The sequence below is a fragment of the Carassius carassius genome, chromosome 4, assembly GCF_963082965.1.
Source record: "Carassius carassius chromosome 4, fCarCar2.1, whole genome shotgun sequence".
In the NCBI taxonomy this organism is placed as follows: Eukaryota; Metazoa; Chordata; class Actinopteri; order Cypriniformes; family Cyprinidae; genus Carassius; species Carassius carassius.
The window spans coordinates 14,031,761-14,051,000 of record NC_081758.1 but is presented as its reverse complement, the minus strand read 5'-3'; the positions used below and the strand labels follow the sequence as shown (position 1 = coordinate 14,051,000).

At 36.8% G+C, this 19,240-nt stretch overlaps 2 protein-coding genes across 6 annotated transcripts in view; one reads left to right on the top strand and one right to left on the bottom strand.

The window, feature by feature from the left end:
- The window catches only part of LOC132136591 (cytospin-B-like), a 137,104-nt gene that overhangs the window by 111,430 nt on the left and 6,434 nt on the right, over window positions 1–19,240 (top strand). For all 5 annotated transcript variants that reach the window (XM_059547251.1, XM_059547255.1, XM_059547253.1 and 2 more), the window contains exons 13-14: window positions 5,288–5,404; window positions 10,509–10,568. In XM_059547251.1, the coding sequence (XP_059403234.1) occupies window positions 5,288–5,404; window positions 10,509–10,568 (177 nt within the window). The remainder of the gene's footprint in view (window positions 1–5,287; window positions 5,405–10,508; window positions 10,569–19,240) is intronic.
- The window catches only part of LOC132136647 (zinc finger SWIM domain-containing protein 7), a 68,076-nt gene continuing 49,154 nt past the window's right edge, over window positions 319–19,240 (bottom strand). Inside the window, exon 6 of the mRNA XM_059547257.1 lies at window positions 319–752. Coding sequence (XP_059403240.1) covers window positions 663–752 — 90 coding nt within the window. The 3' untranslated portion in view covers window positions 319–662. The remainder of the gene's footprint in view (window positions 753–19,240) is intronic.

The following is a 19,240-nucleotide window of genomic DNA, read 5'->3' as shown; positions in this document are numbered from 1 at the left end:
TTATGAATTGTTATAAAGAATCTTTGCAATAGAATGTTTCAATGGATGTTAAAGGTTCTCCATAGAACCATAGATACCAATAAAGCACCTTTAATTTTAAGAGTGTAGCTCACGAGGCAAAATGTTCTGGGTATCATTTACATCGCAGTTTTTTTCTCTTTGTCTTTAACAAGTCCTTAGGAGAAACAAAATGAATCCATACAATTGCACAGATACATTAGGTTGATCGCATAATCCAGTTAATTTGGCCTTTTTTGGAAATATTTGAGCTCATACTAAAAAATCTTTCATTGAAGTCTTTGGCTATCTTGGCAAATCTGAGAACTGTTTGAGATGTTGTTGAGATCTTTTATAAAACTATTATGGAGAACTATCTAAAGGCATAAAGACATAAAAATGTCCATTTGCCCTCCATTTAGCTTCTTAGCTGTCTAGGAGATGTTAAAGTGAACTCATTTGTGTGTTTTCTTTCCTATGGTGCACAATCAGATCATTCACTTTGATCCAGAAATATCATAGCAACAATGCCTGAAAACACTGTACTTCCTCTCCAGCTGCTTTTCTCAGTGCAGAGCTCTAACATTGTCAACATACATCAAACGATGCCAGAAGTGGTGTTCTCTAATAATATGTCTTCCTACGTGTCTTCCATCACCCAAGAGTCATTTATAGTTTAACCCACTTTTACTGTACTCCTCATGACCCAGTGGCGGTCTGAGGGTGGTTACTGCTGAGGTGGAGCTCTGTTGTGTCTAAAGAGGTCAGACAGACAGCGGTTGACTATTTGAGGAGCTCTGACCTTGTCAGCCATAGTTTATTTGTGTCTCCTCTCAGCTCTGATTTATTCTCAGCTTTTTTCACCACCTGTATTTATTGTCCTTTTCCAGCCTAGTCCCATGTAAATAAAGGCAAAGAGAACACAGATGCAGCTAAGCTTTAGATGCTCAAGGAATACAAACATGCATGATCTTCTGTACTACAAACGAGATGTTAGGCAGAATCTTTACACTGTTACACAATTTCTAAAGTTATACTATTGATTATACGATTTAAATGAAATGAGAGAATTAATAATCATGGGATGGAATTTTTCATTCACAGCCACAGTGTCATATGTGAGGCTCTGTACTATTGTGTGAGTCACAAACTCTCTCTCTCTCTCTCTCTCTCTATATATATATATGTATGTATATTGAGCAGCCCCTGGTCATTGGGGAAAAGAGCTGCCTACACATTTTTCAAAAAATCTTTTTGTGTTCCACAGAAGAATGGAATCATATGGGTTTAGATTAACATTAGGTTATGTAAAATTATTAAATTCAGACAGAAAATGATGAACTACTATAATATAGTATGTCTGTCATTTTAGTCACCTTTTGTGTACTGGAGATGGCCATGGAGATTGTATGCTGTTATTCTTTGAAAGCCTGTCTGTAATTTGGCTATGAAGTCACAGCTTGTCATTACTTTGTTGGATAACAGCTGACAGTGTTGGAGAGGATGTGGACACATCATTGAAAGCACTTTCCGTGTGTGTTGACAATCCAGCTGCAATTTGCAGTAAGTGTGTGCATTTGCTGTCTCCCACCATGCAATTAAATGTGTGCTCTATTAAAGTGTGTCAAGCACTTATGAAAGTCTATATACTGTACATAGACAATCTATCTTTAACAATCCAGTGTTTCAGCGTATAAGCAGCCGAGATGTATTAATACTCACCAATGACTCAAAACCATAAACATACAATTACACTGCCTAAGACTTTATAGAGGAAGTGACATTTTCTTTTTTTTCCCCAGACAGTTTAAGCTCACCACTACACACTGACATGAGTAAGCTTGCTTTCTATTTCTACTGCAGAAGCTGAAAATACATCTGGCTTTGTTCCAAGCTGAAATATAAGCTACATCGGTGGGCCAATATTGTTTAAAGTGATGGAAAAATACCAGCCAGCTTGTGTCTTGCATCCACTCTCTGCCTCTGTCTTTTGAAGAGAGCAAGGGTGATTTCCTGTCACTGGATGCTGTGTTTGCTTTTTGTAGCTGGATTGCAGTGTACTGATGGAGACTACTGTTTTTATAACATTTATACCCCTCCTCTCGTGCTTTCTTTCTGCTCTGATGACATTACCCCCCCCCCCCCCCCACCCTCCCTGCACACTCAGATCATCCAGGATGTGACTCCGTGCTTCTCTGCCTCACTCCCTGCATTCCTGCACCACACACACACACACACACACACACAAACACACCCGCAGTCACCTCCTGAAGCTCGTGCAGAACACTAGTGAGTGTTCATTTGGCCGTGTATTAGTGTATAAAAACCCTCTCTGGGCCACCTGTGCTATTAGAGACAGGACAGGCTTGTGAGGAATGTATGATTGTGTACAGTAGGTCTCTTGTCAGAGAAAGATTATAGAAAATCAATGGAAGAGCAGAAGGCTCTAAGAAGGACTTTAGCTCTGTATGTTTAAGTTGATTGCTATAGCAAAAAACAAAATGATAATAAGTAATGAAAATCTCCAGGTATGTAAAATATGCTTTTAACATACTAGCACATAAAATAATATACTTAAGTATGAACTGAATTAATGGTTTTTGGACTCTAAATAAAAATGTATTAACGTTTACACTTCTAATAGTTTCAATAAGCTGAATTCTAAAGATCTTTTTTGACCCACTTAAGTTGGACTTTTATTTTCATAATCACATCCATTTTCTTTGAAATATAAAATGTACTGACAAGCATATACTTTAAATCCATTTCTATTAAAACCTGTATGTTAGGGTTTAGTATATTTAAAATATATGAACTTAATATTGATACTTAAAATTAATCAATACTATGTTGAAAACACACTTCAGTTCAAATTACAATCAAGTACTTTATTTGTGGTTTAGTATGTTAGTCAGCACATTTACTTAAAGAATGACAAAAGATGATTAAAACAATGATTTGCACTTAAAAGTTAAACTTTTAATTTGGCATTATTAATAAGATCACTTTTTTGAAAAGTTCAGAAACAGTCATGAAAGTGTACTTTCTTTAATGGCCTTTTATTTCATTAATATAATATCTGCAAAGTAAAATATACTTTTAAAATGTTAAGTACACTTTTAATACAATTTTTCACAAGGGATAATTCATCCTAAAATGTAAATTCTGTCATCATCTATTTACCATCCTGCCATTCAATACTTCTTTCTTCTGAACACAAAAGATGTTTTTTCTCTCGTTATAATACAGTACAAAAAAAAATTTTTTTTGCACCATAAAAATCATCCATATTTTGTTACATTGCATCTCTGATGATACGATAACTTTGTGAGAAACAGACCATCATTATTTGCTTATAATTTTTCCCTCCACTGCTTTCAAATGTCATTTGTGCTTGTACACTTTGAAACATGACACAGCATAAGGTTCAACAGGTCAGTGATGCCAAACATCATTGGCTCCCTTATGTCTCATGGCTAATGCACTTTTCAGTGTTTTGAATTGAAGCACATAGTGCTATCACAGAATGGAAGATCTGCAGTGAATAACCTCTCACAAAAAATCTATTTTATGGCTCCAAAAGAATAAAAAAAAATAGCACACAGGTCATTTTCATTGTTCTTTTTGTCCATTTTGAGCTTAACACTATTCTTAGTCACTATTGTAGTCTAGGTTTTTTTTTTTTTTTATCCTATATATATATATATTTCACATAACACAAAAGACATTTTAGGCTGGACACTTCCAACACACCTGATTATACATGTCAAGACATGTCCACTCGGTCAGCGTGTAGCACAGATGGTGGGATTCTTCACATGGTTCCTTTCTCACTGTCCCTCTTTGGGTGACGTCCTTACTAAAGGACTTCTGACCTGCTAGAGAAATGGCTAATAAACTTCTCTTCAACTCGGCCCTTATGAACCAGCTGAGAACGGAGCTTCTATCGGGGTCTCCTTTCAAATCTAACTTCTGATTCTAAATCAAAAGATGTTTGTGAAGTGTTGGGACTCTGAGGGCCCAGGAGGCTGAGACCAAGAGGGTCGCAACTTGCAATTCTTCAAAGAAGAATGACTGCACTGGGACACACAGGAAGTGGCAAGAAGTCCAGTGAAACACAATGAGATAACAGTCTAGAGTGTGTGAGGTCCATCTCAATGTTTTCATTGCTGTAATAACAGTACTCTTCCTTTTGTGTCTTTTGATTTCTGTCACAGGTTATTTCACTTTAAATATATGTGATGGCATCTGTCTTAAAGATGTTTGATAGACCCAGATGGAATCTGCAGACTTTTCTCATATTATCTGCAGTTTTGTTGGAAATTTGGTGAATTGAATTTAAACATGGTAAAGTTTGATAAATGAAGCTGAGAGATCTACACAATAAATTAAGATTACAAGATTAACCATGTCATTCTAAATCCATAATATGACCATTCATCTTTGGAACACAAATGAAGATATTGTTTATATTTTCTCATAATTTTTGTCCATCCATTGTTATTGCATGACGTACTGTACAGTATCTTTGATGAGCTCTGAAAACCAGTGCTGTCATGAGACCGAGTGCTCACAAATGTATCTGCAGTGTGACACTACTCATCAGGTAATTTGCAATTGCATATTTTAAATTTATGTAAATGAATGCAAAATACAGCAGCGGAGATTTAATTTTGAAAACGAAAATATTATGTTTTCAACAATACAAATAAGAAATGTTTCTTGAGAATCAATCAGCATATTAGATCGATTTCTGAATTATCATGTGACGCTGAAGCCTGGAGTAATGGATGCTGAAAGTTCATCTTTGCCATCACAGAAATAAATTTCAAATTAAACTATTTAAATAGAAAACATATTATTATAATATAATATATTATAATATTTTATAATATAAAACATAGCATATTATTTTAAATTGTAATAATATTTCACAATATAACCGCTTTTAATGTATTTTTGATCTATTAAATAATATAATTGTGGCCACTGTGCATAAAGAGTATTCTCCCAGTTATTGCCAGTGCCCCTTACAAGTGAATTCTTGTGTGTAGCATTAATTAAAGCATGATTGTCCAGTATCCTATTACAGGGTTGAGATGAATATCCTCTGAAAACAATCGGCAGCTGGTTGATTGTGCATCTCTACCTGCCTCTTTTACCAAAAAAAAACAAAGATAGAATAAGGCATACAGATGGAAGCAAACAGACATACACTAAAGGGCACAAAGCACCTATTCACCCATTTCGATTTTATGGTGTTTTTAATCTTGTCTCTTTCTTCTTGTAGAATATAGATGTGACAAACTTCAGCAGCAGTTGGAGTGATGGCCTGGCATTCTGTGCTCTGTTACACACCTATCTGCCTGCACACATCCCTTACCAAGAGCTCATCAGCCAAGACAAGGTAATCGCAAACACACACATGTATTTTTTTACATTGGTTAGTGAATTGTCTTAGTAGATAATCAGATCTTAGTCCCTGACACATTTAGCAATCAACCATAGGGTGTTAATAGTCGAGGCTTCCTGCCAGATGTAATGAATTATGTGCTCTCATGGATTAGTGTTGACAGAATACATAAACAGATGGCACATGGCGAGGTGTAGAAACAACATGCATAACAATAAACGGCTTAAATCATGTGTCATTCACCAGTGAGAAAACTTTAAAATTACTACAATACCAGGAAGGAAGACCGGGTTGTTGATGTTTGTCTGCCATTTTTGCTCTGTCTGCACAGTGTGCGTGAAAGCACTGATGACAGGCAGGCAGTTAGGAAAGCCAGTTAAAACGTTCGGACCAAGCATTTTGATTGGACAAACATTTCTTAGTCCTACACCTTCCACAGAATATATAAATACAGATAAATACATTTAGACCACTTAACTTAATGATTGCTATCGGGATGTGAAGAGACTTTCAACCAGCATAACAGTTCACAGTTCACAGCAGTGACAGATATTAATATTTTCCAATAAGTTAAAATTGTTTTTTTCTTTCTTTTATTATAGAATTACATTTGGTTCAATAAAAATGAACTTAACTTTATAAAACTGAACGTAACTTTTTCAGAAACTATCAAAAATATGCCATTACGAGTGTACATGTATCTGTTATTTATGCTATATAACATGTTATTGTTACTCTCTGTCAGACCCAAGATGAACCCAATAAAAGGAAAAAAAAAATGCCATTACAAAAGATGAAAAACACAAATTTAACAGGCTCTTCAAATATGCTTCATTCTTTGTTAATGTTTTTCAAAGATTCGTTTTCGCTAATCGTGGATTCTGAATGCATTGCCACAGATTTTGCTTACGCTTAGCAGTTTTTCGTTTGGTGTTTTGACACAAACCTCTCGTGGGGCGGGCTTAACAGTGATCTACTCTGATTGGATAGTGAGCTTTTGATGGACAGGTGCTTTCTGACCGGGAAGTACAGACGCCACTCAGTGGCGCACATATTGGAAAGCTCTCGCGGTGATTAAATCTGGTCTCTACCGCAAAAATTCTTTTTCACAGACAAAGTTAAAGAAATTTATTTTAAGCTCATACACAGGTTCTACCCTGTAAAGTAGTTTATACAAAGATTTAAATCTGACATTGATCTTACATGCTCTTTTTGTTTGAGTTCTGAAGAAACTATGGTACACTTATTTTGGTCATGTCACTAAACTCAGAATCTTTGGGATGATATTATACATCTCACGTAAAAGAACTGGTGAACCAGTTTTTTCAACCGGTTTATTGAATCGAACTGTCCAAAAGAACCGGTTCGTGGAAAAGAACCGAACTTCCCATCACCAGTAACCAATAACATCTATACAAATTTTTCATGTCACAGTGTGCAACAGTTTGTTGCGGGTTATTATTGTCATTCAGTAACACAAGCTTACTTCAAGCTGCCTTGAAGGACAAGAGCTCATCTTTACAGACTGAGACGATCAAAGGTCAAATATTATTTACATATTTACATTTACATTTAATCATTTAGCAGACGCTTTTATCCAAAGCGACTTACAAATGAGAACAATAGAAGCAGTCAGGTCAACAAGAGAACAACTACAGTATACAAGTGCCATGACAAGTCTCAATTAGTCTAGTATAGAAGGCATAGCCAGTTTTTTTTATATATAAATGAAAAGACAAGAAAAGGAAAAGTGCTAGTGTTAGTTGGTTAAGTGCAGGCGAAAAAGATGAGTCTTTAGATGTTTCTTGAAAATGAGTAAAGACTCAGCTGTACGAATTGAGATTGGGAGGTCATTCCACCAGCTGGGCACAGTCCAGGAAAAGGTCCGTGAGAGTGATTTTGAACTTCTTTGGGATGGCACCACAAGGCGTCGTTCACTTGCAGAGTGCAAACTTCTGGAGGGCACATAAGATTTAACCAGTGAGTTTAGGTAAGTTGGTGCCGTGCCAGTGGTCGTCTTGTAGGCAAGCATCAGTACCCTGAATTTGATGCGAGCGGCTACTGGTAGCCAGTGTAACCTGATGAGGAGTGGAGTAACATGAGCTTTTTTTCAGTTCATTGAAGACAACCCTCGCTGCTGCATTCTGGATCAACTGCAGAGGCTTGACCGTACATGCAGGAAGGCCCGCCAGGAGAGCATTACAATAGTCCAGTCTGGAGAGAACAAGAGCTTGGACAAGAAGTTGGGTTACTTGCTCTGACAGGAAGGGTCTAATCTTCCTAATGTTGTATAAGGCAAACCTGCAGGACCGGGTCGTTGTAGCAATGTGGTCTGTGAAGCTTAACTGATGATCCATCACAACTCCTAGGTTTCTGGCTGACCTCGAAGGAGTAATGGTTGATGAGCCCAGCTGTATAGAGAAGTTGTGATCAAGCAATGGGTTAGCTGGGATCACCAGGAGTTCTGTCTTCGTAAGGTTAAGCTGAAGGTGATGGTCATTCATCCAGCTAGAAATGTCACTCAGGCTGAAATGCGAGCAGCTACCGTCGGGTCATCTGGCTGGAATGAGAAGTAGAGTTGGGTGTCATCAGCATAGCAGTGATAAGAAAAGCCATGCTTCTGAATGACAGATCCTAATGATGTCATGTAGATGGAGAAGAGAAGTGGTCCAAGTACTGAGCCTTGAGGAACCCCAGTAGCAAGGTGGTGTGACTTTGAAACATCACCCCTCCAAGACACACTAAAGGATCTGTCAGAGAAGTAGGACTTAACCCACAGGAGTGCTGTTCCAGAGATGCCCATCTTTCTGAGGGTGGACAGGAGAATCTGGTGATTAACAGTGTCAAAAGCAGCAGACAGGTCCAGTAAGATGAGTACCGAGGATTTTGAAGCTGCTCTTGCTAGTCGCAGGGCTTCAGTAACCGAGAGCAGAGCAGTCTCAGTTGTGTGGCCACTTTTGAAGCCAGATTGGTTGCTGTCCAGGAGGTTCTTCTGTACAAAGAACATAGAAAGCTGGTTGAACACAGCTCGCTCAAGTGTCTTTGCAATGAATGGAAGAAGGGATACCGGTCTGTAGTTTTCAAGAAGCGCTGGATTTAGAGATGGTTTCTTGAGCAGTGGGCTTACCCGAGCCTGCTTGAATGCTGAGGGAAATGTTCCAGAGTGAAGAGAGGAGTTGATAATGTAAGATAATGTGAGCGTAGGTATGACTGAAGAAGAGATCGCTTGAAGGAGGTGAGTGGGGATCGGATCAAGTGGACAAGTAGTAGGATGATTTGACAGGAGAACTTTGGAGACGTCCATCTCTGAGAGTGGGGAGAAGGAGGAGAAAGAGTGTGCGTCGGTCATTGTGAAGTTGTCCTCAGTCTGCGGTGTGGAGAATTGGTCACTGATGGATCTTGTCTTATTTGTGAAGAAAGCTGCAAAGTCGTCCGCTGTAAGAGTCGATGGAGGAGGTGGTGGCGGCGGATTAAGAAGAGAAGAGAAAGTCTTGAAGAGTGTCCGAGCGTCACAACAGTTGTTAATTTTGTTGTGGTAGTAGGATTTTTTAGCCATGAAGACATTTGCAGAGAAGGAACAGAGAGGAGACTGATACACACTGAGGTCGGTAGAGTTTCTTGATTTCTGCCATTTCTTCTCTGCAGCCCTGAGTTAAGAGCGATGTTCACGCAGAACCTCGGACAGCCAGGGGGCAGATGGGGCGGTGCGTGCTGGTCTAGACAACAGTGGGCAAAAGTTGTGCAAGCAAGATGTTAAAGTGGAGCAAAGAGTGTCCGTAGCGCTGTTCGTGTCCAGAGCAGAAAACTGAGAGAGTGCAAGAAGTGAGGATGAAACCACAGAAGATAGGCGAGATGGAGAGAGTGAGCGTAGGTTCCATCGGAAGGTGACCTGCGTTGGAGTGTGAGGCACTTCAGGAGTAAGTGCTAGGTTAGCAGTAATGAGGAAGTGGTCTGAGGTGTGCAGTGGAGCAACTGAAGAATTGTCCACAGAGCAACAGCGCGTGTAGATGAGGTCCAGTTGGTTGCCTGATTTGGGAGTCACTGTAGTAGACACTAGCTTGAGTTTTGAAGTCAGCAGCCTGGGGCTTATCTTTTTTGGCAAAATAGAGCAAACACAGTCAATATTGTGTCTAAAATGTGTCTTAATATACATTTTTTGTTTATTGAACCTTCAGTATAAAATCAGTATCACATTTATAATCATTCTGCTTTTTAGTGGAAAAAACATCGGTCTTTGCGTGATACTGATTAACTATATGAAATTATATAAATATATATATTTCTGCCCCTATATCTTGAATTTTGTGATCATTCTAAATGCATTTTAAGAAACGGAATTCCTTTGGCCTTGGTAGCAATCATGGTAGCTCTCATGAGTCATAGATGTTATTAGCAAGACAAATTAACTATTTTGCTTTTTGGATAATAAGCTGTAAATTCGAGGGACAGGTAGCTTAGTCTGTTATTCATCACCACTCACCTCCACAGCAAGACAAACACAACAGGAAATGGAGAGAAGGCTTGATTTCTGCAGCTCTCTGCCTGTCTGTGACTGTGATGTGCAGCTGATCAATGTGTGCTACAGTTCTGTGCTGCGGAGGTATAGAGCATGTCTCAACATTTCCTGACCTGACCTGATAATTCGATTTTTTATTTGTCTGACAGGGAAAGCTGTGTGCAAACAGAAACACGCAAGCACACATATACATATATTCATTTGATATAAAAAAAATAAATAATAATAAAAAAAACACTCCCCAGAAAAATCTTTCTACTCTGAGAAGAAAAAGGGCAGGTGTTCAAGCCCCCTTTGATGTCTGTGTGCACGTGCCTGATACACACACCCACAAACATGCAAAGAGCTACGGTCTTCAGAGCTGTATGACAAATTGCAGCTATAAGTATAATAGTGATTACAGGAAGAGATGGTACATTATGCTTTTGAATTATTCACAAAGCCTCTTTGGGTGTGAATGACAAGGCTACTGAAAGGCCTCGTGTGGAAGCTTCATCACTCTCTAGAGCATCGCTAGAGAATTTAGCTGGGTTTAGACACTACTGTAAATAATATTCACAGAGTGCTGTTTTCTCCCTATAGGGGCGAAATCTCACCCTGGCATTCGAAGCAGCTGAAAGCATTGGTATCAAACCCTCTCTGGTGAGTCTATGTTCACAGACACACACACATCCTCCATTTTTTATTAAATTTAATTTATCATTTTTTTATTATTTTAAAGTGAGTAATATTCTAAATCTAAATGATCCAGTTAACAAAAAAAAAAAAATGACTTGAAATAAAATTAAACTTAATTTAATATAGCAAGCTTCCAAGGCAGCATTTCTCATTTAATTTAGTTTAACTTAAACTTAACTTAAAATAAATAAAACTGGAGCTGAAATAATAGACATATTTCAATAATAATAATAAACAATAAAATTATTAAAACTGAAATTAAGATAAAAATGGAAGGTATAAAAACAAAAACCATTCCAATAAAAACTAAATAGTATCTCAGTTATACTAAAATAACACTGATATGATTTCAATACGGTGGCTCCTATGTGGATTTTTTTTTATTGGATTTTATTATTTTAAATAACTCATTAGTCTAAAGATAAATGAATACTGAATAATAAAACAAGCATGATTACACTAAATGATTACAGCAAACAGCAAAAGAAACCCCTAAGTAGGCTTTGGCTTTCACTCTGAGTAATTTGCACATCTTTAATTACTGCTTTGTGTGACTGACACAGCTGAGCACATCTAAATACAGGTCATTTTCATCTACACTGTAACTGTGAGCCAAAGATGGACTGTTGATCAGGCTGTAAATTCAACAGTCGAGGCGAGTGGGATGTATAGAGCTATATTTACACATCATTCAAATCAACTGCCTCTTGCTCTTGCCTTTGTGAGTTTAGGCTTTGTGAATTTTCCATTGTTAAAAAAACAAACAATCTAGAATACCCAGTTAAATCAATGGAGCTTCAGAATGCTGATTACCGTATTTTCCGGACTATAAGTCACACTTTTTTTCATAGTTTGGCTGGTGCTGCGACTTATAGTCAGGTGCGACTTATCAAGATTAATTTGACATGAACCGAGAGAAATGAACTAAGAGAAATGAACCAAGAGAAAACATTACCGTCTCCAGGCGCGAGAGGGCGCTCTATGCTGCTCAGTGCCCCTGTAGCCTACACTGAACAGCATAGAGCGCCCTCTCGCGGCTGGAGATGGTAATGTTTTCTCTTGGTTCATTTCTATTAGTTCATTTCTCTCGGTTCGTCAAATTAATTTTGATAAATAAGTCGCAATAAGTTGGTTCTTGGTTCTAAATATATGCAACTTATAGTCCAGTGCGACTTATATATGTTTTTTTCCTCATCATGACGTATTTTTGGACTGATGCGACTTATAGTCCGAAAAATACGGTATTTTAGTTAGTAAGTCTCCACAAGTAAAATATAATTACTTTTACCAGGCAGGTGTGATCATCTTTCCTGAATCATACGTAAATAACATACAAAATCTTAAAGAAATTCATTTGAAAATCTGTCTCATGGAATTGTTTTATTTTATTACTTTTTTATCTTCTAATGAACTGACCATTCATACTCCATGTTTTTCAGTAAATTAGATTAGCAGTCGCATTCTTCTGTGCATCAGTTTTCTTTAGTGTCCTTGTATAAGGTCAAAAAAAAAAGGATCAAATTTTCCTGCATCGTTCCATCACTGCAGTAGCGATGAAACATGCTAGATCAACCATCTTCTCTCGTATTGGTTATCACTCCAGAAATGCTTTCAAGTCACTAGACAGCTGACATATAGACAGTCACCAACTGATGGAGTCTTACAGTGTGCTTGTGTTTATATCAGTTGCCTTTATTGAAAACAATACATAATACAATATTCTGATATTCAGTCAAGAGAAAAAATTAAGTACAGGTATACACTCTTTGAATTCTATGGTATTCATATTACACTCTATCATTATTTTGTAAAAACTAGGCCAAAAAGGAGAAGACGTGTGAAAAATAAATACACCCATACTGCTTACATATCCACCTTACTCTTCCAGTAAGAATGGGTGCAGCCATTTGTATTTTATAGGTCTGGCTTCCGGGGGGTATTTCAGAAAGCATGGGCTGGATTCTTAAGAATAAATTTATTCTTAACTGCCTCTTTCTTCTTATTTTTTAACTTTAGAAAAAAGTTAAGAATATTTTGTATTCCCAAAAATCCATCTTATCTTTTTTTCTTAAGATTGTTCTTAAGACAAAACCGAAGAAGAATTCAAATTCTTGAAAAGAATCTTCATCAAATATCATCGTAAATAAATTCTTAAATTTAGGACAGCCCCAGACTTGTCTTAAATCCCAAACAGTAAGAATTTTTTAATTAATTGATTGGGTTATTTCAAATTAATTGTTATATTTAAGCATTACAACAACAGCTACATATGACACATAGTAGGACTAGGAATGTGCACAAGTTTTCTGAAGTGACAGCAATGACTGTTAATGTAAACGTGTGACGCTACTTTTTGCTGACTTCAAAACTCAGTAGCAACTCTAAAACGAGTCAGATAGGGAGCTTTAATTGGATGCTTATAATTTAAGCTTATAAATACGACAATCTTTGGCAGTATTCAGCGCATATGAACGCACAGGACGCATTTGCTGTACAAGCGTGGACTCACATACCAGAAGCATTCACTCATATGAGAGCTCAAAAACACGGCATAAAAATGAACGAAACATTGCTGCAGCTTGAGACAGGCTATTTTAAGAGTAACTGTTCAAAAACACGCCACATTAAAAACGTGAATCTGAGTGGCAGTCAAAGTCGCGGCGAAAATAGTGTGCGTGCTTATTATAATTATAAAGGTAAGCTGCAGGAAGCGCAAAAAGACAATAATGTGAGTTTATCAGTGTGTCATGTATTCATTCAGAAAACGGCTGTCCAACGATTCCAAAAAAGTTGGGACACTATACAAATTGTGAGTAAAAAAAGAAATGGAATAATTTACAAATCTCATAAACATTTATTTTATTCGACACAGAATATAGATAACATATCAAATGTTGAAAGTGAGACATTTAGAAATGTCATGCCAAATATTGGCTCATTTTGGATTTCATGAGAGCTACACATTACAAAAAAGTTGGGACAGGTAGCAATAAGAGGTTAGAAAAGTTAAATGTACGTATAAGGAACAGCTGGAGGACCAATTTGCAACTTATAAGGTCAATTGGCAACATTATTGAATATAAAAAGAGCCTCTCAGAGTGGCAGTGTCTCTCAGAAGTCAAGATGGGCAGAGGATCACCAAATCCCTCAATGCTGAGGCGATTAGTGCGTGTGGCATAGGCAGCTTACACATCTGGAAAGGCACCATCAATGCTGAAAGGGATATCCAAGTTCTAGAATAACATATGCTCCCATCCAGACTTCATCTCTTTCAGGGAAGACCTTGCATTTTCCAACATGACAATGCCAGACCACATACTGCATCAATTACTGCGTAGAAGAAGGATCCGGGTACTGAAATGGCCAGCCTGCAGTCCAGATCTTTCACCCATAGAAAACATTTGGCGCATCATAAAGAGGAAGATGCGACAAAGAAGACCTAAGACAGTTGAGCAACTAGAAGCCTGTATTAGACAAGAATGGGATAACATTCCTATTCCTAAACTTGAGCAACTTGTCTCCACAGCCCCCAGACGTTTGTAGACTGTTATAAAAAGAAGAGGGGATGCCACTCAGTGGTAAACATGGTCTTGTCCCTACTTTTTTGAGATGTGTTGATGCCATGAAATTTAAAATCAACTTATTTTCCCCTTAAAATTATACATTTTCTCAGTTTAAACATTTGATATGTCATCTATGTTGTATTCTGAATAAAATATTGAAATTTGAAACTTCAACATCATTGCATTCTGGTTTTATTCACAATTCGTACAGTGTCCCAACTTTTTTGGAATCGGGTTTGTATATGATTACAATATAGTTATAAAATATACTATGTATGTATATATAAGCTGTGTTCCAAAGTTGAGTGTACGCACTTCGAAGGCCACGGACTTCGAAGACCGGTCTCCGAAGTGCGCGAAGGGCCCTCTGAAGTGCGTGAGATGCTACGCCTTCGCAGAATTTCCTAATTCCACCACCAGGTGTTTCCGATTAGCGCTTTGTCGCATAGCAACGGTGCGAGAGGAGAGCTGACGAGAGGACAATCCTGTCAGGAGAGGTGGAGCCAGAACTGCTCGTTTTTGTTTTTATGTTTTACTTCAAAGTGGAGAAGGTGATGTACCTCAGGGTTTGCCAAGACCGAGGCAAGGTAAATTACACTGGTTTGCTGCGTCCTTTGTTTGATTACAACTTTAAATGCAGGTACTGACTTGGAGCTTACTTGAATACGGTAATGTAATGATACATATGAAAAACTACAAAATACACGAACACACATAGCAGTTAAAGTGCTGACTGATATCTTACAAAGGTGCAATTTTATGTAGTTTATTGTCTTGACCAAGGTGATCATATGTAGACCGGTTTGCAACCCAGATTTTTTAAGGCAGTTAACCATGAAAATAAAACGGAATAAACTGAGTATCATTTTTTTTTTTTTTTTTTTTTTTTTTAGCATAGTACAGCTTAATGTTCAGTGGCATCTGTGACCGCTGACAGTGCTCTGTTTGACCGGTCCCAGTCCTGCAGATGCAGTCTTTCATATAGTTACAATAATGTATTAATATTCTCACAAGAAATGTTTTTACTTTCATTTTTAAAATGGTAAGAAAGTACATTCGTAAAGTATACTCGTACAAATATAAAGTACTAAGTTTTTTTTTCTTTCTCACAGGACAGCAGCACTACAAAAATATGGTCTTTTACAACATGATGTATTGTTGTAGATTAAACTACCCAACAGTTTTACTCTCAATACCTTAAGTATATTAGAGTATGCAAGATAATACTTTTACTTAAAGGACAGTTCAGCCAAAAATGAAAATTCTGTAAGCATTTACTCACACTTAAGTTGTTCCAGGTTTGGAATTTTTATTTTTGGGTGAACTGTCCCTTTAGCTGAGCCTTTCTAGCCTTTCTAAGGTTTTAAATATGACAAATAGTAGTTTTTCCCCAATATGGTATTAGTAGTTATTATAGTTTACTAAAGTATCTCAATATTTTGTGTACTAATTATGTTGTCATAGCTCTAGACAATTTCTTTTTCCTTCCTTCCCTAAATCAGAGCAGACCCCTGTACTGAAGGATAGAGCTGAATGTACCAACACTGGACAGGTTTTAAAGGTTTTGTGCTGAGCAGCGAGGCCCTGACAGTGGAACTTCTGAGAAGTGAACGCCAACAGTGATGGGTGCCACAATCCAGACCCTGGTGTTTCTGATCTGTTTGCCAGTGGCACATCATAAAGATGCTCTCCAGAGAGTTTGACATGTGCCTCTTTCCACTGTCACCCCATTATCCTCCGAGTAGCTGAAGACCATTCACCAAGAGATTGACCTCCTGAAGACCCCAGAACACATGGAGGCAGCGCTGGGCTCAAACTGATGTTGTTTTTCTGATGTTAAACCTAAGCTATGCAGTAAATGGTTGTATAAAGTACTTTCAGTTATGTATAGAACAATTTGTTTTAATGTGTAAAAATAAAATTTACAAGACAAAAAAATAAATACATAGAATGTTTTGTGGAAAAATGTATAAGCTGCATTAAAAAAAAATTACAATGTACACGAGTACTTCTCTTTTATTTACACGTGAATATGAAAAACAAAAATACAAAATGTACAGAAAGTACTCAGGCTTATTTATGAATAAATTACACACTAAAAAATAAAAATGTATACAAATTATGCATTTCATTTTTAAATTGCATCACAAAAATAAACTAGAGAAATTAGGTTATTCCATTGACATTATGACATTTAAAAAATATATATTGAAAAACTGTAATCTCTTGGCTAATGAAGAATGTATTTGTTATGCATTCTCTTAAGAAGAGAAAACTTGCGCTCTTCTCTCTCTCTCTGGAGTTTGATGTCCTCCCTGAGCAGCTCCACTCGCTCCCTCACCTGTCCTGGGACACTTAGCAAATAGACCATGCCTGTTAACAACAACAGCACAATGAATTTCAGCAAAAAACAAAAACAAAAGTACAATTAACTTTGTATTTTTAAGTCTTTCCCAGCAGGCTCACTCACTCCAGAATTGTAATAAAACAAGAGAAAATGGAAACACTTATAAAAAATATAAAGACTGGTTTGTAATCTTAACATTAGAAAATATGACACAGCAGGCCATGCATACAAAATACTGCAGTGCTAAAGTTTGGTTAAAACATTTGTAGACATGTCTTGCATGACAGCACTTCAAAAACACAACGAAGAGAAAGACCATTGTCTTATATAGCGGCTTTCTTATTGTTTTGGGGCTTTATGTAAAAAAAATTAAATAAAAAAAAAAACACTTAACACTTTCGCTAGGTATTTGAGTGAATGAAAATACAATAGCCTACTTACATATTAATGTGAAGTCCTCCACAGAACTCTCACCTGCCACCGTCGTCATATGCACGCAAGTGATTCTGGGATATGGTAGGGTGCGAAGTGTCCATAGATGTACACTTCATTTTCATGGGAACTGAAGGGCGCATTTGAAGTCGCTTTCAAAATTCGTCAGCCTTCGTCGCACGGCTGTGACGCATTCACACTTCAAATACGCCCTTCGAAGTGCGCATTCTGACTTTGGGACAGCTTACGTCGTGACGCTGTGACGCAATCGCATTTCACATCCGCACTTCGGAGTCCACACACTTCAGTTTGGGACACCCTTCGTCGCGCTCCTGTGACGCATTCGCACTTCAAATGCGCACTTTGGAGTCCATGCACTTAACTTTGGGACACAGCTATAGAGAGAGAGAGAGAGAGAGAGAGGGCGAGTTATGTGATATGTTAATTTTATAAGTTATATGTAAGGTAATATTATTCTAATATGTTATTATATTTATTGTTATATATTGTATATATCTATTACTTATATACATATATACATATACATATATATTAGTGCTGTCAACGTTAACGCGTTAACGCATGCGATTAATTTTTGTCTGGTTTAACGTGTCAAAATATTTAACGCAATTAACGCAGCATCCGTATTTTCTGCCATCCGTTGGCTAGCTTTACATTATATGATCACGCTCTTATTCATTTAAATGCTTTTAAACATTTCAAGCACGGCAAGACAAAAGAGAATGCGCTGTCTGTGAATGCCCTTATGTGACACATACACACGTACACACACACACACACACACACACACACACAATGCATAGACAGGGCGCCAGAATCCAGTTCTCTTAAGCGCTTGAACTAACAATAAACATCCCAAAGTGCTAGTTTTGTCGATTATCCTCAAAAGAGCAATCTTAAATGATTTATATAAAGTCTAAAATGAACAAAAAGAGTTGTGAGAGAATGAGGCGAGATCCATAGACAGTATATAAACGGTGAGATCCGCGTGTCTGTCTGCTCTTAAAGGGACAGCAGCCAATAAAGCTTCCTGTCAGTAAAGTTAAAGAACAAAGGGAACAGAGAAAATGACTCGCTGCTCTTGACTAAATAACTTTTGTAGCTTTAATAAGGATTAACTATTTAATTTATAGTTTATGCAGTGCAGACTGCATATAACTTTGATAACTTTATTAAATTTCTGTATATTTCCTAACTGTTAAGACAGGAAGAGCAGGAGTAAACATGACATTTATTATGGGTTTATGTTAGCATTGTTTTAAGTTTACTTAAATTAAAAACTGTTATATTTTTGAAGCCTAATAATAAATGTAAAAAAATAGAAAAAAATCAGTAGCTGTATTAATATCAGTAATACTGGCCTTCATTCATAAAAAGATGCCATTTAAACAATTATTTAAAATATACTGTCTTTATGTTGTTTCTACATTAATTTGATTAACTGTGAAATTATTACATTAAAAAATATATTAAAAACGTACAAAAACATTTCTTTTTTTATTGCGATTAATCACAGAAAAAATGTGTGATTAATCTAGTTAAAGTTTTTAATCGATTGACAGCACTAATATATATATATATATATATATGTGTGTGTATATATATATATATATATATATATGTATATATATATATATATGTATGTGTATGTATATATATATACAATATATAACAATAAATATAATAACATATTAGAATAATATTACCTTACATATAACTTATAAAATTAACATATCACATAACTCGCCCTCTCTCTCTCTCTCTCTCTCTCTCTCTATAGCTGTGTCCCAAAGTGAAGTGCATGGACTCCAAAGTGCCCATTTGAAGTGCGCACTAGTATATATATATATATTATAAAACAGTATTATAACAAGGTAATGTTTATTTTATTCTAATATATTTATTATTTTTATTGTCATCTCACACATTGTGGATCTGCATCAGTGATTTATATATATAAATTTTTTTAAATCTAAATGATTGCACAACCATCTATTAGGTGGCAATATGCACTAAGTATGTAAATGACCATTGAACAAATGAAGCACGGCACACCTTTTCTTACCATTGGTTTTAGTGACTCATCGATTTGTTGCTCTGTTGAGAATGTCTTACGTTTTTGGAACCAACATACCTCAAGTAAGAGTTCAGGGTATACAGTATGTGACGGTAAGTTAAAGGCTTAGTTCACCCAAAAATCCGTTCATCTTCGGAACACAGTTTAAGATATTTTAGATTTAGTCCGAGAGCTCTTAGTCCCTCCATTGAAGCTG